Source organism: Vicugna pacos, chromosome 5, assembly GCF_048564905.1.
Source record: "Vicugna pacos chromosome 5, VicPac4, whole genome shotgun sequence".
Lineage (NCBI taxonomy): Eukaryota > Metazoa > Chordata > Mammalia > Artiodactyla > Camelidae > Vicugna > Vicugna pacos.
In genome coordinates, this window is record NC_132991.1 from 49,014,101 (window position 1) to 49,037,304 (window position 23,204).

Here is a 23,204-nt window from a genome sequence, read left to right on the forward strand (position 1 = left end):
CGTATCTGATGGCCAGCTCAAAACTCACTGGGCCTGTGACTGGGCCCTAGGAGTCTGTGCTCTTTGGTATTGCTGCAGAATCTGGCAGTAGTCCACAGGTGCTAGAGCCAGAATGCCAGGGCTCCATACTTACCAGCAGTGTGAGCTTGAGCACATTTACTTAAGCTTTTGGTGGTGTCAGAGGTGTGCCTTTACCTGGACATATGAGGATACTAATAAAAATCTGCTTCATGGATTGTTGTAAGTGGTGAACGATTAATATTAGCAAAGTGCTTAGAGCAGTGCCTAGTGGGGAGTGAGTGCTCTCTCAGGCTTCGTTAAATCCCGTAAGGCTGTACTTTGGGCAGCAGCAGCACAGCGCCAGCCAGCCCGCCCTTGCCTCCTCCCTGACGGTATCCCACTCATGAAGAGTGGTGACACCTCTCTTCCCTGTGTCAGCTTTGACCCAGATGTGCGCTCCCAGGGTCTCCCAGGGACGCACTCTGCTTCATGCAGTTTGGTCACTGATCTTTTCATGCTGCAAAGCAGTTGGAGTTTATAGGAACACAACACATGTTTTTTTTTTTTTACTGTTTTACACTGTGAGTGTCAAAGCAAGAATTGACCTGGACAAAAGTTCAACACGTGAGGAGGACTTTATTCAAGGATATTGCGATAGGGGAATGAGCCCAAAACTCAATCTGAAATCAGCTCCATTGAAACAAAGCATTGGGGGTGAGAGGAGGATCATGGGCCAAGGGGAAGTAACTTCTCATGTCTTTACAATGAGAGGTAGTCTTACAACCTTCAATGAGGTGCCCACCAACTTTAGGCTCTTATTCTCCTACCAGAACTGAAAGATGGCAGTGCTATCTCCTCTGATGACTACATTTTAAAGAGGTGGCTCCCAGGTCCTTGAAAAACAGCTTTCTGGGTTGTCCAACTGTCAAGAGACTTTTTAAAAAGATTTACATATATCTTGAAGGAGCAGAAAAAGTATAATCACAAGTTTTCTAAAGAAAAAGTGCTAGGAAAAGGGAGGTCAGGGCCCAGAGTCAGGAGGGACACGTTAAGGCCATCTTTGTCAGCAATGTTTTAGAAACTGATGGCAATTTGTTGGAAAATGCCCCTTCTGTTCACGGAAGGAGAACAGAAGCAGTGCAGGTTCCCTACTAGGCTGTGACAATGGCCCAGCTTCATTGGTTACCGGAGTGTCCAATCTTAGCCCTTTCCTCTTTCAAAGAGCAGGTAACTCTCACTGACCAAGAAGGAGAGCCCTCTGAGTCCTGATCCACTTAATAAGATGATAGCTCTCCCTTGGACAAGAGACCGACACCCTGTCCTTGAGTTTTTCAAAGCTACATGGCTTTGGAAAGGACTACATACATAGCAGAGGAAAAGTCAGGACTTGAGCTAATTTGGAATTTGTCCTGAACCTCGAAGGGGCTGCTTTAGAGATACAGGCCTTCTCACAGGAAGAAGACCCCTTGTGGGTTCCCACTCCCAACGTGGGTCCCAGCTGGCTCATCAGCCCTGAGGTGCACACCCATTTCTCTTGGGAAAACTCCACTCCCATCCATTCCCAGTCATCTGGTCTGCAGAAACCACCTGGGGCTTCAGCAAAAAAGGTTAGTGATGGCCCTTGCTATGTAAAGCTCAAAAAGCAGTCAGAGAGGAGGGTTCCTTGTTGCTTGGAGAAGGGTAGTAGACCTGAAGTCAGCTGGTCAGGTTCATTTTAAATAATCTCTACCATGGTGGAGGGCTACAAGCATGCACATTCCTTTACCCTTTATGTTGTGTCTGCTAGTCTTACCCAATGGCCACAGTGATTTTCAGGGATGATACAGTCTAAATTGATATTGAGAAGTATTTCCCCATTTGCAAGGCCCCTTTCTGTCCCACTTTCCTCCCTCTCCTCCTCTTCCCTTGGGGCAATGAGCCCCAATTTTGTGCAGAACAGTGTCTGGTTTCCTTTCGTCTCTACCCTGGGGTGAGTGGACTAGGGGTGGGAAGAAGAACGTTACTGGAATATTAAGGAAGATGCTTTACCCAAGGGCCATTCCCTACTCCTCAGGGCCTTTTGTGAGGATGAGGTGGAAGGTTGCCAGTTCTTGCTGTAGCCTATGGGTTTGGACAGTCAAAATAATCCAGAGTTACAGATGAATTGTATTTTAGACTGTGACGTGCAGAAGATGAGTGTTAAGGGTCAGCAGAGTTTTGAGCAAGATGTAGTAGAACGCTAGGGCCTCTTTGAGGTTTGCCACACGCAGGCCTGATTCAGGCCAAGGTGGAGCGTCCCAACTGCAGGAGTGCACACTAACCTTCGCCCCAGGCAGCGTTTTAAGAAGGGCTCACCTGCTTTTCATGTTGGTTCTAAGAGGGTAGTGCATTCTTAGAGCAACCATAGTATAAAGAACATGAGACGCGGGACATTTGGGGAAGAGACAAAAAGCAAGCTAGCCAGTATATGAACAAACATGGGCTCCGACCTGGAGTTTAGAAGGCGAGAAAGGACTCTTCTTTACAGGACAGGCCCACAGGATGCCGTCTGGAGCATTAGTAGACACAAGCTCTTGACACACAGTTGGCCGCGGCTGAGTATGTTCAAAAGACCAACCGTGGAGCGGCCAGGTAAGAAATGCTTGCAGTAATCTCAGCAGCCTCACAAAAATGCCCAGCCCAAAGCAGCTATGTATTTTCGAAACCCAGTGCAAAATGAAAATGTGAGGTCTTTGTTCATAAATTATTAAGAGTTTCAAAACAGTACAGCGGAGATTTAAACTGAGCACGGGGCCCCTTCTATGTGTAGAGCCCTGTGTGACTGCACAGTCTCCCATGAAGTTGGCCCTGGGTCTCCAGTAGGATTAATCCAAATGTGCAGGATACATCATCAGAATTCTCTTCTGCATTAATTGTACATAGCAGTCAGAGAAGGAACTTTGTCCTCTCCCCAGAGCAGCAATGTCAGCGGGAGGAGAAGAGGGTGGGGTGGACCTCCCCAAGGTCCAGTATGAACAGAGGTGTCTTTACTCTGCAGTAGAGATGGACTCCCTGTTGCTCTTCCTTCCTTTCCTTAAAAGAAGAGCTTTCCTTTTGTGTGTGTGTGTTGGTGGGGGTGGGGTGGGGGTGTCCCTATTTTAAGAGATCTGCCAATACCTATGCCTGGATTGGAGCTGCCTTGGTTCTGTGAAAATGTTTCCCTTACACATGATTTCTTTCCCACCTCCCTGCTTCTTAGCAAACACATAGCTCTTAAAATGATCCTAATTTTTTTTTGGCAAGTTCTGTGAGCTTTTATTAGATATACAATGTAATTCCAAACTGTGATTACATGATGTCTGGCTTTCCCTGAACTCACATTTAATATCCTGAAAAATGGGGAGCTTTATTGCCAGGCTGAAGTACACCAAAGTGGGGGGCTTGAGGGTGAGTGCTGTGGGTCTGCTGATTGCTTTCATTCCACTTCCTAAAATCTCTACCTGGCCATGGTTTCATAGTCGTTAACCTACACTTTGCCTTTTAGGGTGACTTTTTCATCCTCTTGAATTATGTTCATTACACAATGGTTTTTAAGATGTTTTTTAAAAAAGACAAAGCAGCCATAATTTTACAACCTTCATACTGCAGCTGCTTTCACCTTTCCATGTTCTCTTACTGTCCTGGGTTATGTTTTTGACTGTTGCATGCATAGTGGAGTTATAGCTTTTTGTCTTGGTGTAGTTGAATTTTAATCCTTTCTATACTCATAAGGGTAAAACACATTTATAAACTTACAGAAGATGAATGAACAATAAAGCAAACAAGAAGCCTTAGAATTGCCTGTAATGGAAGAAAAAGCAATAATCATTTAGAGGCAGAGAGCCTAATAAAATAGAGGTGAAGTGATCTTAGCGGTTACTGGTCCTATGCCTTTATTTTTCAGAAAAGGAAACTTGAGGCCCAGATGTTAAATAACTTGCCACACAGCCCTGAGGGGTGGTCAGGACTAAACAGGCGGCCAATGACTTTTTAAAAGTAAAAGCTGAATAATACTATTTCCACACTAGTGTCTTTCTGTGAGACATAAGTTCTTTGACTGTCTACTCTTCATTTGTGATATGAGGGAGTTGGAACAGATGCTCTTAAAAATCCTTCCAGCTCTAAAACTTTGAATCCACCTTGAAATGAACCCAACTGGACCCCTGCTTCGTGGGCCCGGAACACACATAATGAAAAATGTGGTAACAATTTGAACATACATTATTTTAGCTTTTAGCAAAATGTCTTGACCACAGGCTCACCAGAGCCTTGGAAAGTTGAAGACTGGCTCTCAAACTGAATTGTGACAGCACATCCACTGCCAGACTGATCTTAGGCTAGTGGTTGCATTTTAAAATGACCAAGAGGAAAGTGACAAGGTGTTAATTAAGCAGACAAATGGACGGGTGTCCTCTTTCCTTAGGAGAAAACCACCCCTTTAGCCTTTCAGAAGACTTTTCAAACAGAATGAGGCCCCCTCTACTGGTAGGATTCATCATCTACCGGAAAATCAGAACTTGTTAAGTTTGTGAGAAATGGGGGGAAAAAATTATAGGATCAGAGCAGATTAGAATTGTAAGGAAACATGAAGAACTAGCTAGTCCAAAACCTCAACTTTTCAGATAAGGAAACAAGAGATCTAGAAAGTTCAAATTTGTTTTCCCATAAATTTGTTTGGCAGCATTCTCCTGAGGACAGTTCACGTTAAGTGGCAAAAATCTCTATATTAAAATGTAAAGTTAGCTTTCTGAAAATAGAAGGCCCTTGACACATACTTACTGAGTCAAAAACGGGTCATAATCCCACTTTTGCTCAGCAAAGTGTAGGGTTCTCTTACGTCCTCTGATGAAATTCTGTGCTCCGTTTGCCTAAACCAAGGCTTCTTAATCTCTAGTCATTCAAGCCGCTGACATGCTTCTTTGCATAACCAAGTACTGTGTGTCTTAGCATTTAAGTTTTCCTTTCAATCAAGTCATTATTTATTTTAGCCTTGTCTTGTGCAGTAGAATCCATGAAATTTCAGGTTTGATGTGTTGTGTGTGTATACATGCGTGCAGTAAGATGATTACATGGCTATTAAACTATGTTCTTCTGTGTGCCAACTAAATTCATCTCATTCAATTATGTCGTGTAGTTCCCATGCTTTAGAAAATACTGAGGTCAGTATACCTCATGTGTAGGCCATGTAAATATCGTAGCCATAATTTCATCTTTCCATTAAAGGCAAGTTGTTTATTGCCTTTCTTCACCTGGTCTCCCCTGTGCCTTACCTTCTGTCTTGAGTCTTCCTTCATCTTCTTTCCATTCTTTCACAGTCTTCTGGTTCAGTATTCACATTTCCTTTTCCCCAGTGAGGTGAGGAAAACTTTCCCTCTCTACGGCCCACTGGGGACCGTGCCTCATTTGGTGCTGAACTCCAGGAAACCATATTGAAACAAACTGGTATTTGACAGAATGAATAAAAAGACCTTTGTATTCTTGTCTTTTTCTAGGATTTGAGGCTTGAGAAATATTGAAAAGTGATGTTATTTCTATTTCATCCTGATAGTCAGCCTTCTCTGAGGAAATGGCACATAAACACAGAAAGTCTAGTTTATAAAAACACATTTAATAAATTATTCCTCAAGGAATATAATGGAGAGTCTGTTTTTGTTCAGATACTGTGAAAGCTATAATACCTGTAGGGGAGAATGGAGATGAGAAAAAGCTTGATCTTCATGAAGTCTTTTCCCTTATTAAACATTCCTGTGGAATTAATTCAAGCTTTGTCTCTTCAGGAATAAAGGGGACCATTATGCATTTATTGCTGGATGAATACACTCAATTCCCAGTTAGTTATAACTTTGTACCACTGTGAACCTCCATTATTTACAGCAGATTATCAGTATTGAGGCTGATCTGAAAAAGATCAGTTTTGAAATCTCTTGTCATTATAATCTGTTCTCTTTGCTTTAACCTATTGTATCATCTCTGTTGACCTTTAATGAGAAGTGAATAAATAGCCTTTTGACAAAAAATATTTATATTTTTAAGCAACTTTGGACCTAAGGAGCTCAGAAAGAGTTGCTCCAAATGCAAGCTGTTTTATAATAAGCACAGAACAGAAAGATATACAGAAAACTCTTCTCTCAAAGGAAAGCATGTCAGTGACTGAATATTAATTTTGGTAATATTTGCATAGTAATTTCATAGAAAATTTTTACAAAATAGCCCATGATAAGCCAAACATAAATGAAAACAAAAGTTATGGTAGTGTAATTCTATATACTTATTCTGGGAAAATTTAGGCATCTTCAATACTAACAACAGATGATTTTAGGAACACTAATGCAAGAGTCTGGGACCCCTGGAGAGGAGTGGGTGCTCTGCATTTACCATGGCTCCCCAAAGGGGTTCTTTCTAATGGCAAACAGATGGAAACCCCATAGAGAGGCAGATTTCCGGTGCAGCTATCACAGGGCTACACCGAGCCTTTGAAATGACATCAACCAGGAAATCAGTGACTGGAGTTTCAGATTTCATAGACAGATTCTGCTTTGCTCTTTGTAGGACCAAAGATGGTGGGAGGAGGCAATAAATTCTGTCTTAGAACCTCTCCTGGTAGATGTTTAAAGAGATTATGTGAGTTAATCAATTGTCCCAATCCCTCAACGTGATATGGACCATCCGGTTTGAATTTGAATTTCTTTCGTCTTTCTTCTAGAGAACTGGTGTAAGCCAGCAACTCAGATTAAGTTGGGCCTGATAGGTGGAACGCAGTGCTGGGGGGATTATCAAGAACTAAAGTATTTATTTTTTATGAAGCTTTTCCTATAACCAGGTTTATGACTGGAAAGGGCCAAAGCTGAAATAGTGTAGCACAGAGATTAGCATTTCTCACTGGAGAAAAGAGTAGGTTGCCTCATTTTAACGCTTAGGTTCACTGTTCATGAGTAAATACTGCTGTTGTTTTCGTCTTCATCTTTATTCTTCTATTATTATTGTGCTTTTACTGAAACAGTTTTACACGAATGTAGAAGAAATTCTAAAATTAGGGAATGTATTTTCGGTATGAGTCACTACACACATTGGTGTTTATCTTGTGGTTTTCAAGAAGCAGTGAGCAAGCTTTAAACATATGCCGTTCATTCGGGTAGGGCAAAATAATTCTCCGTTTGCTTCTACATAAGTGAATGCTAGCCCAGGAATACGATGGCATACCTAATCTCACGAGCAGTCGCAGCAATTTCAAAAGGCTGGTTGAGCAGTTAACACTAATGAAGTCAAGCGTCCAGGCAATGTCTTTACAAAGGTCAACTAACCTTGTCCTTAGAACCTAAGGACTGGTGCTGGATGTCAAGGAAGACTGGATGGCTAACATGTTGGGCACATGCATAAAAACTCATCACCTCCTGGACAACTTGCAAAATATATGACCTAAATATGGTTAGTGTGGTCTGGGTGCTTTGAGACACATGTAATAGAGGTATCTGGCTCAGATAAAGTTTAAACAATAAGATAATTTATTTTTTCCACTGTATCGGAGACCCAGGTCAGGCTCTAGGATAGATAATACAATGGCTCAAAGATTTCATCACAGTCAAGTTCTTTTTCTTTGATATCTTCAAAGTCACCTTCACCCTTAGACTGGTTTCTGTCATGGTCATAAGATGGTGGCAGCAGGTCAGATCAACAATACACAGAGAAAGAAAGAGTCCTTCTTATATCTTTTCTTTTAAGAGGTAAAGAAGGCTTTCTCAGCAGCCTTTCAAGAGACTTCCCATGCCTTGGTAAAGACTGGTTCACATACTTATTTCTAAGTCAATCATAGAAAGGGGGATTCTGACAATGGGCTTAGACCAGTGGTTCTCAACCTTGGCAGCATTTTGAGAGCTGAGAAAAATACTGATTCCTGGGTCTCATCCCCAGAGATCCTGGGATGCAGACTGGGGAATTGAGAGTTTTAAAAGTTCTGCAGGTGATTCTAATATGCAACCAAGTGCCTGAGAACCATAACTTTAGACAAACATCTGGGGGTGGAGGTGGAATAGGGCTAGGGGATGGATATTGGATTATAAATCACCATAACCATTAAATATTGTTATATTTGCAATGTAAATTTTAAAAGGTGAATGTTCATATATAAATACACACATGGAACGGGAGTCAAGTTTGGAGGAATTCATATTTATAGGGAGACCAGATGTAGTCCATGTTAGGGGAACAAATTAGATGCATCCAAAGCCAATCAAAAGCATTTATAAGAATGCTTGTATATGGAGTTACTTTTTGACTTTGGGAAAGCATAATAAACTAAAAAGTAATGACAGTAAATGATACAAGTCTTTGAAGAAAAAAGTATGAGAATACTCTTAAATTCTTTAAAAAGTTTCTACCGTCAAATTTCATAGCTTCTAGATACTTCAGTATATTTTTAATTGAAATATAGTTGATTTACAATGTTGCATTATTTTTAAGTGTATAGCAAAGTGATTCAATTATACATATACGTATCTGTATATATGTTCTTTTCCAGATTCTTTTCCATTATAGGTTCTTACAAGATATTTAATATAGTTCCCCATGCTATACAGTAGGACTTTGTTGTCTCTTTTTTATATGGTAGTTTGTATCTGCTAATCCCGAACTCCCAATTTATCCCTCCCTCCAACTCCTTTTTCCTCTGGTAATCATAGTTTGTTTTCTATGTCTGTGAGTCTATTTCTGGTTTGTAAATAAATTCATTTGTGTTAGATACTTCAGCATTTTTTAAAGTCCTTCTATAAAAGCCTAAGAATTCTTGAATGCACGATATAAAAAAATTTTTAAAAGAGGTTTCACTGGTTTAAAAGCTTTATATGAATAAATCAGAATACCCGAGACTGAATGCCTTAAGAAATTCAGATGCCCTGATTTTTTTTCACTTATTCATGTTTAATAATTTCTTTAGGTTGGGCATCAGGGTCATTTTATTCTCAGACAGACTGTGCTCCCTCCCCCATGGCCAGCGGCAACATCCACGTGGTCACTGCTCTGTGTAGAACGGTGGTTTCTCAACCTTGGTGACACATTAAAATCACCTGGGAGAACTTTTAAAAAACTGACCCCTCCCTTCCACTCCCATCCCCATACATTGAAGCAGAATCTTTAGGGGTTAGGGCCAGGCATTTCTATATTTGGTTTATCAGCAGATTCTGATGTAGAGTGAGGACTGAGAATTATTAGTACAAAAGGGAAAAAGTAGGTAGATAAGGGACTCAATCTGTTCTCTTGTTCTTAGCTTGTTTTAATTTTTCCTCCCCAAGGTCTAAGCTAAAGTGAGTAATCAGTATCTTGTGGAAGAGTGTAAACATTTAAGGTCTTGGCGCAAGTGGGCTTTGCAAGTAAAGGTAAAGCCTCGTGGAACCTCAGAAGTCTCTGGTAACGCACTGTACGTACAGGCAGCTGGCCTTGCCCAGTGCAGCGATCTCTGGGTAAGAACCTCACACACAGCCCTTTGCACCTGGAGACCAAACATGCCTTCCCGCAGCTGGTTTTGCTGTGGCTGGTGGCTAGAAAAGAATCACCAACTTGAAGAAGGATCATGAAAAGTGATTTTTTTTTTTAAAAAGGCTGGTGAAACTACAGGTGGGTCAGTAATCCTTGTGCCCAACCTTGATTGTGCCACAGCTAAGTCTGGGCCAAATAGTGTGTGGTGCCCCCTCAAGCACCACCCCCTGGTACACGTTTGGAAACTGTAGGATAATTTGGGCCATCCCAGGAATGTGCTCACTAAGTGTGTACTTTGGGAAGAGCTTATTGAACCACCAATTAAATAATTAGCAGCTATGGAAGTAGTAAAAGTCATGGCTCTGGGAAAAGAAATGCTTAACATCAATAGAGTCAGAGTAATTTGGAGAAAAATCTAAGGAGTGGAATGGGCTTGAGTGGAAAGAGCACAGGAGTTGAGCCAGAAGCCCTGGATTCTGACTCTGGCTTGGCCACAGGTCACTCTTGGACAAGTCATATTAATCTGTGAGCCCCAGGTTTCCAATACAAGAGATGAGCTAGGCCCAGCCCTGGGCTCATTGTTGCAGATGCATTCCAATGTTTTATCGTTAATACCCAGTTTATCATTTAAAGAATCTATTTAAGTCATATATACAAATATTATAGAAGAATGCATTTATGATTTTCCATTTTATATTCCATGCAATTACTTCCAGAATAATTTTACAATTTTGTTGATAATTTCATTATAAATCTCATGTACATTATCAGAAAAAGTTTCTTCCGTTTCTTTTTTTAAAAAAATTCCTTTATTTAAAGTATTTTAAAATTTTTATACAATTTTAAAAATTAACTTTCCATTTACAGCTGTTAGAAAATATTGGCTATATTCTCCATGCTGTATAATACATCCTTGAGCCTATATTATACCCAGTAGCTTACATCCCTACTCCTTCCCCTTCCCCACTGGTAACTACTGGTTTATTCTCTGTATCTGTGAGTCTGCTTCTTTTTTTGTTGTATTCACTAGTTTGTTATGTTTTTTAGATTCCGTATATAAGTGGTATCATACAGTATTTATTGTCCTCTGTCTTAAATTATTTCACTTAGGATAATGCCCTCCAAGTCCATCCATGTTGCTGCAAATAGCAAAATTTCATTCTTTTTTTATGGCTGAGTGGTATTCCTCCTTAGAATCTGAAGGGGGCTAATAACTACTTTCAGCATCTTGGCCAAATCACATATAGCTCACCATTGTTCTTTGGCACTTTGTTGAAACAGTTTAAACATAATGAATCAGTACAACAATAAAAGACTTGGAAAAATTGCCTCCTTAACTACTTTTTCTAGGAAACACACAAAATAATGGCACTCCTTGGCATATGTGGGTATGAGGTATTTCCTTGTAACAGAATTTTTTTTAGCAATGTGTTTCTGTTGTGATTCAATTCCTGAAGCTTTCTTCTGCTTTACAATGTAAGGGTATGACCATCTGTTTCTCTCTATATATATAATATTATATATAATATATAATATGTTACATATATAATATATAATTATATATATATAATTTCCTGACTTAAAGATAAACTAAAATTCTTATATTCTCCAAAGTATATATTCTCCTTTCCATATATGAAGTGCGTAAATTAAATTATAGAAGATGGCTTTGGCAAATGTGGAATAAATGGGACCAAGAGTTTGTATCTACACAGAATAACCTCTGACCTTATGCAGAAGAGACAGAAATACTAACTAGCCAGTAATTTCCTAGTGAGTCTTGACAAGCTCCTCAAGACTCTGTGGACATACTTTTTAGAGCAGGTGCCCTGAGTGCTGGTGAAACCTTTAGTCATGTGTCTTTTATCTTAAGCATTTGCCTCTTGTACTGACATAATTGAAAACAAAATAATAACAGCAATAAATGCTTTCTAAAAGAAGAAGGGAGCTGGAATCATACTTCCTGACTTCAGACTATACTACAAAGCTACAGTAATCAAAATAGTATGGTACTGGCACAAAAACAGACACATAGATCAATGGAACAGGATAGTAAGTCCAGAAATAAACCCATGCACATATGGTCAATTAATCTGTGACAAAGGAGGCAAGAATATGCAATGGAGAAAAGATAGTCTCTTTAATAAGTGGTGCTGGGAAAACTGGACAGCTACTTGTAAAAGATTGAAATTAGAAAATTCCCTAACACCATATACAAAAATAAACTCAAAACGGATTAAAGATCTAAATGTAAGAACAGATACTATAAAACTCCTAGAGGAAAACAGGCAGAACTCTCACAGACATATGTTACAGCAATGTAGTTTTTAAACCAGCTCCTGGAGAATTGGAATTAAAAGCAAAAATAAACAAATGGAATCTAATTAAACTGAAAAGCTTTTGCACAGCTAAGGATACCATCAACAAAATGAAGACAACTTACAGAATAGGAGAAAATATTAGCAAATGATGTGACTGACAAGGGACTAATTTCCAAAATATACAAACAGCTCATACACCTTAATATCAAAGAAACGAGCAACCCAATCCAAAAATGGGCAGAAGACCTAAACAAGAAATTCTCCAATGAAGACATACAAATGGTCAATAGGCACATGAAAAAATGCTCAGCATCACTAATTGTCAGAGAAATGCAGATCAAAACTACAATAAGATATCACTTCACACCAGCCAGAATGGCCGGTATTGAAAAGTCTACAAATGATAGATGCTGGAGAGGGTGTGGAGAAAAGGGAACCCTCCTACACTGTTGGTGGGAATGTAGATTGGTGCAGCCACTATGGAGGACAGAATGGAGGTTCCTTAAAAATCTGAAAGTAAGACTTACCACATGATCCAGCAATCCCACTCCTGGGCATATATCCAGAGAAAAATAAAGTTCAAAAAGACACCTGCACCCCAATGTTCATAGCAGCACTATTTACGATCGCCAAGACATGGAAACAACCCAAATGTCCATCAACAGATGACTGGATAAAGATGTGGTACGTATATACAATGGAACACTACTCAGCCATAAAAAAAAATAAAATAATGTCATTTGCAGCAATATGGATGGACCTGAAGACTGTCATTCAAAGTGAAGTGGGCCAGAAAAAGAAGGAAAAATGCCATATGACATCATTTATATGAAGAATCTAAAAAAAAATGAGAACACAAATGAACTAATTATTATTTTGATTTCTTGAATATGTGTAAAGGACATTTGACTGCCCTTTCTGATTGGATTACTGCATTCTGTTGATTCTTATTTTGTAGTTGGCTTTATTCCTTTGATAACTATATAAGTTTAAAAAGCTAAAGATCTAATCTGTTCTTAGAAACAATAATTAGTACATATATGAAAACTAAAAAAATGTGCAGTATACTATTTATATGTATTTACATGCAATATAATGTGTATGTGCAGTCGAACTGTAATAATTCTACATAATAAAACTGAAAAAAACCCATTAAAACTCACTGTTGTTACGAAGACTTGACCATTTTTCTTAAATAAATGTCTCTCAGATTGTAAAATAATAATAATAATAATAATAATAATAATAATAATAATAATAAATGCTTTCTTACATACCTTACTTGGATCCTGTTAGCACAGTGCCATTTTAGCCCTTTGCTGTTTTGAACTGAAGTATCCAGTCATTGGTAATGATGTGTTTAATTTTCACAAATATGTGCAAATTTCACTTTTGAACAAGGACTTGGACTCAGTGTACATTTTCACCTAATAATATTCACAATCAAGTTATTGGCCAATCTTACTTTAACAAATGCTTATTTTTCATACTAGAAATACATATAGAATTCTATATTCTAATAGTTTTTCCCTATGAAAGCAATTCCTTTTCTAATATATACACAGTATGTTGTAAACAAGATTTCAGTGTGAGATGGATCAATCTTGGCCCAAATCCAAGGGAGTTGGTTTAATAAAACCACCAAAAGGACTTCAATTAATAGGGGATTCAAGTATAAAGTAATCACCTCAAACTGCCCTCACCATTACCTACCCCTTCCCCCAGGATAATATTAAAACAGGACCATACTATACCTGTGGTTAATGAATTGATTACCTTCTGGTTAATGCCTGGCTCTATTTTTCAATATAAAATGATCATAGATACAGAAAAGCAAGTGTCCTCCAGAGTTGAATATATTTAATTCCCAATGTTGTGGAACATTTGAAAAATAAAAACGTTGTACTTCTTTAAAATTTCAGTCACTATTTTTCTATTGAGGTCAAAGAGAGTTTGAAAGAAAAGTATAGGGGTTGGAAGTATACAAGTATACAAATAAAACACACTGTATTCTAAAAATTATACAGATCCAATGCCTTTGGTGAATCCTCTTAAAATTTTCTCAGGCTTTACTAATTTGAGAGTCGCTTTTTATTGAAAAATGTTATCTCAATTTGCAAAAATGCATTTTGAATGATTTCTAAAGTCACCTTGATAATCATAGTACTAGCTTACCTGACACTTATTGCTAAAATGTGGGTATGCATGCTTTATATCTGCTTGTGGTTTCAACTGCCAGCTATCAGAAAAGTGTCCTTGTAATTGACAAAAGGGAGAAACTAAAAGATAAAAAGGAGGGTGGTAAAGAAGAGAGATTTTTCATTTCTTGTGATACATCCTATAGCAGTACACACTACTACCTTCTAAATAGACACTTTAAAGGCAAAAAGAAAAGAGAAAAACACTCCAAGAGAAAGCTTTATAAACTGGAAATAGTGTTCCCATTTATTGTGGCTTTATTCTTTTGGAAAGTCTGCATGACCTCTCCTCCTTGCATTAAATAAAACAAGGGTGTAAGGTCTGATGCTTTGATTTGGGGAGTTAGTTACAGAGGTAGCTCTGGCATCTGTTATGTCCACTCTGTCATCCGTTACTTCTGTTCTGTTAATGGCAGCAGACATTTGATTAACTACTGAGATTTGGACATGAAGGGGATCCAAGGTGGGTTGTGAAGGAAATCACATAGCTGAATCTTTGTGTTATCCTCAATGTCTCTGTTTCCAGATTTTGGGCAGACTGGCAGGTGGAGGCCTTCACCTCAGGGGCAGGAGAGACGCTAATTATTTCAAGAATAATTGATTAAAATGCATATTATAATAGCCTCTTAATACAACTCCTGGAGTATATGTCATTTATATATCATTTTGGTATAACATTTTGGGGAAGAATTAAAAGCAAATCTCTCCTTCCCCAACAAATACATACATTAGTAGATAAACTAAAAAAAGGCAGTGAAGAGAATTAATTTCTAAATATTTATAAAATTCTTAATTTATGCACAACCATAGCAGAGAACAAGGACTGTCTTCTAATACATTCATAGCTAGAGTTGTAAGCAAACCTTCAGGTGGAAAAAAGACAAAAATCCAGATTTCTTAGTTGTAGTCAAAATGTTATAGCATCCAACAATAAGATAACAAACATTTACCTGAGGGGTTAACATTTACTGTCATAAGCCAAAATACCAGAAAATGTTCACTTATGGTACAAATACACACTCTGTTTCCTGAGTGACTTGTGTATATTCAGGTCATAAAAGAAGAAAGGCAACTATATGGCTTATACAGAACAAGATGTTACAGCCAGAAGTAACTGTAAAGAGCACCTAGTAGTTCAAATGACTGAGCCCTCGAGGGGTAAATGAATTTCTTAGGGCCTAAAGCTTGACTGTGAAAGGTCTGTAACTCATAACTTGGTTTTTTCATGATCAGTTCAGTAATAATTTTTCCCTACACTAAACACATTATAAAGCTTCCACACTTGATACCTGTCAGTATTCACAAGGAGGTACAATCAATTTTGGAAAATGAAAAATGGAATAGGAAGGTGAAATATTGACTATAAAACAAAACCCCATACCTGAAAAGAACCAATTTGCATCCATTTAGTACCTGTACTTCTAAAAGAGCTTAGGCTGGGGTCCAAACTCAACTTTGCTAAGACCCAGAAAGTGAAAGGACTGAAAAAAAAAAGAGTGGAGGCATAAGTTTAAGAAAGAATTGGTTTTATTGGACAGCCAAGTCTATCCTGAGATGGCACAATATTTATTTGCTGATTAAGAAATGATCCGGCCATGGACCATTACATACTGGTCACCAGAGGAATGCAAACACATCCACTCTAACAGATCTCTGGCTCAGGCCACACCCTTTTCTACAGCCTAAAGTGAATGTAAACTGCTATTTAGGGTTACTTGCTTGCACAAAGATGTTACTCCAGCAATTGATGCTTGAAGGCAAGACTTGGTGACTATTACTGGCAGAGAGAACGCAAAAGTGATTTAGCTTTTATTGCATGCTCCTTACTCTTCTGAATAAAATGGGTAAGTTCCTCAAATAATACTTGTTAATATAATTTTAAGTATACAAAGTTCAAGTGTAACACTAAAGTTCTCAAGGATAAATACAGACTTAAAAACTGTGTGAAATGTGGGTACTGAAGTCATTTAGATAAAAGCTATTATCAGACACTACATATTCCATCCTATAATCTCATAAATCAAAGCTTTTAATTGTCTGGATTCGTATGTGACTGTTCTTTCCAATATGCACTCTTTATTCTTCCCTGGGTTGTTCAATAACAGCAGGTATGCTCCTGCCACAAAGTTCACAGTGCTCTAGAAACGGGACACATTCTTGAACAACATTGTCATGAAGCATAATCATGTGTTTTCACATGTTTTCTAATAAGGACAGGAAGCATCTTTTGGCATAATACCAGGTATCAGTTCCCAGTTTTTTACTATAAGGTTCCAAGCTCTTGATAACCCGAGAAATTCCAAAGTCATAGTTTCCTTTGGCACAATAAAGTGTCCCTATCACCAAATTCACAATGCAGAGATGGTAGATTTTCTTGTCCGGGTCCTCATAGGAGAGCTGCTCTTCCTCCTTTTCAATCTTCCTCATCAACTCCTCGGCTTCTTCATTTTGACTTGTCATAATATATGAAACACACAGGTTAGCCAGCACGATAGCACTGACATTCAGGATGTTGTCATAATGCTTCTTGACGATGGGCTCATAAAAACCTATGGCTTCTTTGTATTTGTTTTCCTGCATGAACAGAACATGAGCCACATTCAGCCTCCACACATCATGGTCACTACAGAATTCCACTGATTTGCGGAAGATCTTTTCCACCATTGGGTAATTTTCAAGGTTCCAGTAGATTTTGGCCTGGGCCATCAATACGGGAATATACTTCTCAAGGGTGTCATCATACTCATTCACTGCCTTTTTGACAGCCTCATCATCCCTGTTGTGTCTTGCTTCCTGCACTTGTTTAGTGAGTCTCCGGAGCTGTTCAGTCAGCATCCCTGCCAGCCCATCCAGCTTAATGAAAGCCTCTTCAGGAGCTGTCTGGCAGGTGATCATGGTATCCAAGAAGTCGTAGAGATAGGGTGTGAGGAACTTGTAAGTCAAATGGGCATTCTCTGCCAGGACATCTGCTGCCAGGTCAAAATACTCATATTTACATTTGTTATTTCTTTTTTTGCAGGGGGGAGGAGGTAATTAGGATTATTTAGTTTTTAATTTTTTTTTTAAATGGAGGTGCTGAGGATTGAACCCAGAACCTCATGCATGCTAAAAATGCACTCTACCAGTTGAGCTACACCCTCCTCACTACTCACATTGACAAGCAGAGTAGCAACAGGTCATGAGCTGGTACACGACCCTGGTGAACTCCCCATAGGGTATCTGCATGCTGCCCAGCCGTGCCATAACCGCTGTGCCTGCTCGTTACCACAGCAACAAGCCAACTGGAAATAGAAACTGCAAAAAACATTTTTTTTTTCTGTAGGTGCTCCAGAAATTAGTTTGTAATGGAAGGAACAGCTAGGCCTGAAAACGAGTCCCTTACTTGACCAAGGACACTGTATGTTTTCTATACTTTTTAAGCCAATGGAAAATTTCCTCCAGTATACACATATAAACATATTTAATGATCCCTTCAGATTTTCCTCTAATAATGGGACCATCACCATCAATTAGATAAATGGTATGACCTTGGATAATACAGATTTAAAATAATATATAAATTCAAGACCATGCAGTAGAATGCACAATAGGCCAAATTCTCAGACAGACATGATAGAATTTCAGCAAAGGTATCTTGCTACAGAAGAATTATAATCAGCATACTTCATCTGGGTACCTATGTAGCTAAGTGTTTCCTTGAATGAAAAAAAAAATTATAGCAGGAATCCCTACTGTTCATTGAGAGCCATTAAGTTGACCCATAGGAACTGCTGCTTTTATTGGCTGAAAATCAGCAATTTCATGATTTAACGTAATGCTTTTGACTTTTTCTAAACCAGGTCAAGTGGGCATGACAATTACTTTTATAAAAAGCAAAGGTGTAAGGAGTATGGGAAACAAATAGTAAAGTTCTTGTAGCTTATAGAAAATTAAATGTGCAGAATGAGTGGGGTTCATAGTGAGAACCCCAAAACACTATAGAGGCTTTTAACTTTGAAATTGGCATTATTAATCTACCAGATAAGGTTTCAGAATCCATTGACACTATTCCATGGTGTCAATAGGAGTTTCATGGGGTCATTAGAGTAGTGTAGAATATTTTCCTTTTCCAAGAGCTCCAACATAAAGTCCAGCATTAATGTGTTCCAAGTAGAAACAAGAATTAGATTGGAGTTCTAAGGCTACCTGTTATTAATCACTGTTAAAGATCAATTATGAAAAGAATAAAATTGTATCTTTTTAATGCTCATATATTCAAATTATTAACAAATGGACAAAAGAAAACCCTGGAAATTTGTCACTGTTTATTGTCTCCACACCATAGCACCGTAATTTTGTCATGGCACAAGATTTCCTACTGAATTTTGCAGATTTAAAAAAAAATTAGAACATAACGAATTTTTGTTAAAGTATTACAATTGTATCGGAAAACTCTGCCAGGATATACTAAAGTCTATGCAAAATGAATGCATTACAAATAAATGTTACTTAAGGGTAAATTGTTGGAGTAAAACATGCAATGCTTGACATTATTATTAATGTTCAGATGACCTATACATTAAGTGAGCTCTGGACTTGATAGTGCCTGGTCCCCGGATGATGTAATCTTGTCACATAGGGTTTTCTCAGGATATAGCAAGCACAAAAGATACAAAGGCGAGGGGATGTAGACATTACAAATACTATTAGACACACTTCCCCATTCATTGTTGAATTTTCTATAAATCCTTCTAGGATTCAAGATCTTTTTAAATTTCCTTTGTGAGGTATCCTAAAAGATACATCTAAATTATTTTAATTAAAATTTTAAAGTGTACAGATTTCAACATGTACCAAATGTGAAGATGCTAAAAGACAAACATAAAACAGAGTAGCAAATATAATTAACAGAGCCATTTTGATAAACACCATTATTAGATATTACTACATATTCCATCCTATAATCTCATAAATCAAAGCTTTTAATTGTCTGGATTCATATGTGACTGTATTCTTTCCAATATGCATTCTTTCTTCTTCCAGGGGTTGTTCAATAACGGCAGGTATGTTCCTACCATAAAGTTCACAGTGCTCTAGAAACTGGACACATTCTTGAACAACACTGTCACGCAGTACAATCATGTGTTTTGACATGTTTTCTAATAAGGACAGGAAGCATCTTTTGGCATAATACCAGGTATCAGTTCCCAGTTTTTTACTATAAGGTTCCAAGCTCTTGATAACCCGAGAAATTCCAAAGTCATAGTTTCCTTTGGCACAATAAAGTGTCCCTATCACCAAATTCACAATGCAGAGATGGTAGATTTTCTTGTCCGGGTCCTCATAGGAGAGCTGCTCTTCCTCCTTTTCAATCTTCCTCATCAACTCCTCGGCTTCTTCATTTTGACTTGTCATAATATATGAAACACACAGGTTAGCCAGCACGATAGCACTGACATTCAGGATGTTGTCATAATGCTTCTTGACGATGGGCTCATAAAAACCTATGGCTTCTTTGTATTTGTTTTCCTGCATGAACAGAACATGAGCCACATTCAGCCTCCACACATCATGGTCACTACAGAATTCCACTGATTTGCGGAAGATCTTTTCCACCATTGGGTAATTTTCAAGGTTCCAGTAGATTTTGGCCTGGGCCATCAATACGGGAATATACTTCTCAAGGGTGTCATCATACTCATTCACTGCCTTTTTGACAGCCTCATCATCCCTGTTGTGTCTTGCTTCCTGCACTTGTTTAGTGAGTCTCCGGAGCTGTTCAGTCAGCATCCCTGCCAGCCCATCCAGCTTAATGAAAGCCTCTTCAGGAGCTGTCTGGCAGGTGATCATGGCATCCAAGAAGTCGTAGAGATAGGGTGTGAGGAACTTGTAAGTCAAATGGGCATTCTCTGCCAGGACATCTGCTGCCAGGTCAAAATATTCATATTTACAGTAGAGCAGCAACAGGTTGCCAAAGGTCTCTGGAGGAAAGGGGTTCTGTTGCAGCAAAAACTGTAGCTTTTCAAATCCTTCTGTAGGCCTGGAATCCATGTTCATTAGCGCCTGGTTGTGCAGTGTCACAGGGTCTAATTCTTCCTCTGCCCTAGGTGGCATGTCAGTGAGGGTTTCCTGGGCCACCTCATAGTTTCTCAATTGGTATTCTATGGCAGCCTTGAGGTTGAAGGCTTCCACCAGAGCAGTCTGGTGAAGGACTAAGGTGTTGCCAACACTTCGAACGTCAATGCCCTCGGTGGTCATGCCCACACCCAGCTCTGGGTGCTGACGGATGCCATGCTCAATAATATCGGCGATATGCTTCAGCGCCGAGGCATAGTGCCGGCTGCTGTAATAGGCCAAAGCTAGGTTGTAGGAAAGGTCAGGCCCGTAGCCTGAAGCCTGCAGGGCCGTAGAGAACTTGGAACACGCGGCTTCATAATGTCCCTCCTTGTAGAGCAAACAACCCAGGTTAACCTGGCCATCGAGCTCATTCTCGCCCCCGCTGTCTTCTCCCCCTTCCCCACTCAGTAGTTGCTCCACCAGGCTCCTGGCCCCGGGCAGGTCGCCCTCGCTGTACTTGATAGCGGCCTGGAGACGGAGGACTCGGTTGTGGTAGGCGGGGTTGTCCAGGAGGAGGAAGGCGACGCGGGTGGCCTCCGGGTAAAGGCAGGCCTTGTACAGGGCCTGGGCCTGGTACAGGCGGTACTGCTCCAGCTCCGGGTGCAGCTGGCCCAGCTGCTCATAGCACTCGGCCGCCAGCGCGAACTCCTGCAGCCGGTAGTAGCAGTAGCCCAGCAGCGACAGGCCGGCGCGGCTCCTCGGGCTCCGCTGGAGCTCTCCGCCCAGCAGCTGCACCGCCTCGGCGTAGCGGGCATCCCGGATGAGCCGGTACACGACCGCGGTGAACTCCCCGTCGGGGATCTGCGCACCGCCCAGCCCCGCCATAAGCGTCGCGGCGGCTGTGCGTGCTCGTTACCACGGCAACGGGCTAACCGGAAACAGAAGGCTGCTTATCAGGATATTAATTTACAATGGAAAAACTCCTTAAGGAATAAAAAAGAATCACTCACGTGAATCTTTCAACTACCCTGTTAGTTCTGGAAGACTCTTGGCTGCGAAGGTGGGAGTAAGGCAAGGAGAGGAAACGATTCCTGGAGGTCAGAGGCGGAAACTCTATTACCCGTCATGCACCGGTCCGATCGTGCCGCCGTCGGGACGTGGCCGCGCTGCGTTATGGGAAGCGTAGTCTTTGTGGGCTGGACTCACCGGGGGCGGGGGGCGGGAGATGAGGTTTCACTTACTTTCCCTTCGTACTGTTGAGAGTTTGTGGCTGGCTTTTGTGTCACCTCGGTCTCTGGTGCGGGAAAGGAAGATTTGTAGTCTGAAGTTCCTTGCGTTTTTAGCCTTATACACTCTGCAGCACATACAAATGATGTCGTTTCGATGTTTGTTTCTGTAATTTAAAGGGAAGGAAGAGGTAAGATATCTCTGGAATTCCCCTGAAATTAGAGTAGACTCTGTTTTTAAGCTACATGAGGGGACACTTCGTAAGGCATAATAGGCAGATCATAGTAAGAGTCCTTATTTTTGTCATTTTCACAGGGTAACAATGGAAATCGTTTTGTGACTATTATCTGATAGTGGGGTATGTTCAAGTTTAGATCCAATTGTCCTCCTCCTCCCCCCGCCCCCCTTCACAAGCAGCAGTTATTACTGAGCAGGTGTTGGCGTTTAATGTTGGCCATCTCTATTGGCATGTTCCTCCAGCTTTAACTACAAATAAGAAACCAGTCTTCCTTGATCTCCCTGCATCACCACTGATCGTTGGGCCTGTCTAGTATCTTAAGATAAATGGTGTCCAAATAAAACCATTTCACTATACACTTAAAGACTTCCATGCAAGTCCTTTATCTGCCTCCTATATAGTTTTTCTGCCCATGCATCTTTTCTATGTGTAAATTTCAGAACAAACATCAACCATAAGTTACAGCACTCTATTAGACTCTTTACATACACTATTTCTAATCTTAATAATCACTGTGTATTCTGTATATTACAGATGAAGAATCTGTGAACTAGAGCGTTTTAAGTAATTTGCTGAAGACCACAAAGCTATGTACTTAGCAGCAGTGCTATGATATCCAACAGCTAGTTTCAGTGGGAATCAGTGACTGCTGATGACCTATTCTATATATATATTTCCCATAGATGAGCTTGTAAGTGCCCTGTCTGGTGCCACGTTGTATGATGGGGCATTAGTGTATTTTTTTTCTCTGTTAAAACAACTAACCAACTTGGTATGGGCAGTAGAAATTTGAACTTCCAGATCTGAATTGCAGCTATGAGCAGGTGTTAGGAAATATCTAGTGGGAGTCACATAGTTCCTAGTCATTCCATGTCACTGGGAGGAGACTTCTGCAGTCATGTGATTTCTTGTATCGTAAAACAACTGACTTCATGTACTCATTCAGTCTTCTCCCTTGCTGGGAAATTGGCAGAGCCATGTTCTTCTGGGTGGGACCAGACAAGTAACCTTCCACTTTATGAATACCAAGAAATAGACAAACTGCACTCATTTCAGAGGGGTTGAGTGCCAATCTGGCCCACCTAGGACCCCCAGAGAAAGCTGCTGATGAGATCCACTATAACCCCAATCTCAGATTTCTTTTTTTTTAAATTTTGTTTTGGTGGGGGGAGATAAGTAAATTGATTGATTGATTGATTGATTGATTGATTGATTTTTAATGGAGGTACTACAGATTGAACCAGACCTTGTGCATGCTAGGCATGTGCTCTACCACTGAGCTACACCCCACCCTCCTACAGACTTCTTTGAACCTGATCTCTGGCCCTTTTTAGGGCCTTCAATTAAGGGAGGTACATGTGTTAAGGGATGCTGGCAAGCGCTGTTCAATAATGGGGTTGGTGTGCGTGGGGGAAGATCTTCACCTTTATTGCTGCCTGACTATCCTTGTCCCTTGGAAACTGAGGCTCAGTATTTTAAAATCCTTATGTATGACCTGTTATTTTGGGTAAGTTGCTATTGTAATCAAGGTAACATGACAGAACATGGAAATGGGAAATTGCCTTTTATATCTTTAGTCTCTATCAGTCTGATTTTCAGAGTTATATTTGCATCATGAAAGCATTCACCTTCAAATGGATTCTTGGGAATGTATGCAAAATAGAAGGACTCTCTGCTCTCCCTGAAATGCCTCTGGTCCCTGCAGACATCAGTGGAGGT

General features: G+C 39.9%; 2 protein-coding genes and 1 long non-coding RNA gene across 3 annotated transcripts; all 3 read right to left on the reverse strand.

Moving 5' to 3' along the window:
- Positions 1-7,476: 7,476 nt before the first annotated feature.
- On the reverse strand, positions 7,477-21,154 carry LOC116280606 (uncharacterized). Its single transcript, XR_004190014.2, has 4 exons — positions 21,031-21,154; positions 13,962-14,065; positions 13,064-13,213; positions 7,477-7,630 (listed from the first exon to the last, which is right to left on the reverse strand). It is a non-coding gene; the product is annotated as an uncharacterized lncRNA (long non-coding RNA).
- On the reverse strand, positions 15,494-16,971 carry LOC140696408 (intraflagellar transport protein 70A-like). Its single transcript, XM_072961210.1, has one exon. The coding sequence runs from the start codon at positions 16,877-16,879 to the stop codon at positions 16,178-16,180; it is 702 nt and encodes a 233-aa protein (XP_072817311.1). The 5' UTR covers positions 16,880-16,971; the 3' UTR covers positions 15,494-16,177.
- Positions 18,274-21,037, reverse strand: LOC102530013 (intraflagellar transport protein 70A). Its single transcript, XM_006219856.3, has one exon. The coding sequence runs from the start codon at positions 20,903-20,905 to the stop codon at positions 18,908-18,910; it is 1,998 nt and encodes a 665-aa protein (XP_006219918.3). The 5' UTR covers positions 20,906-21,037; the 3' UTR covers positions 18,274-18,907.
- Positions 21,155-23,204: the final 2,050 nt, after the last annotated feature.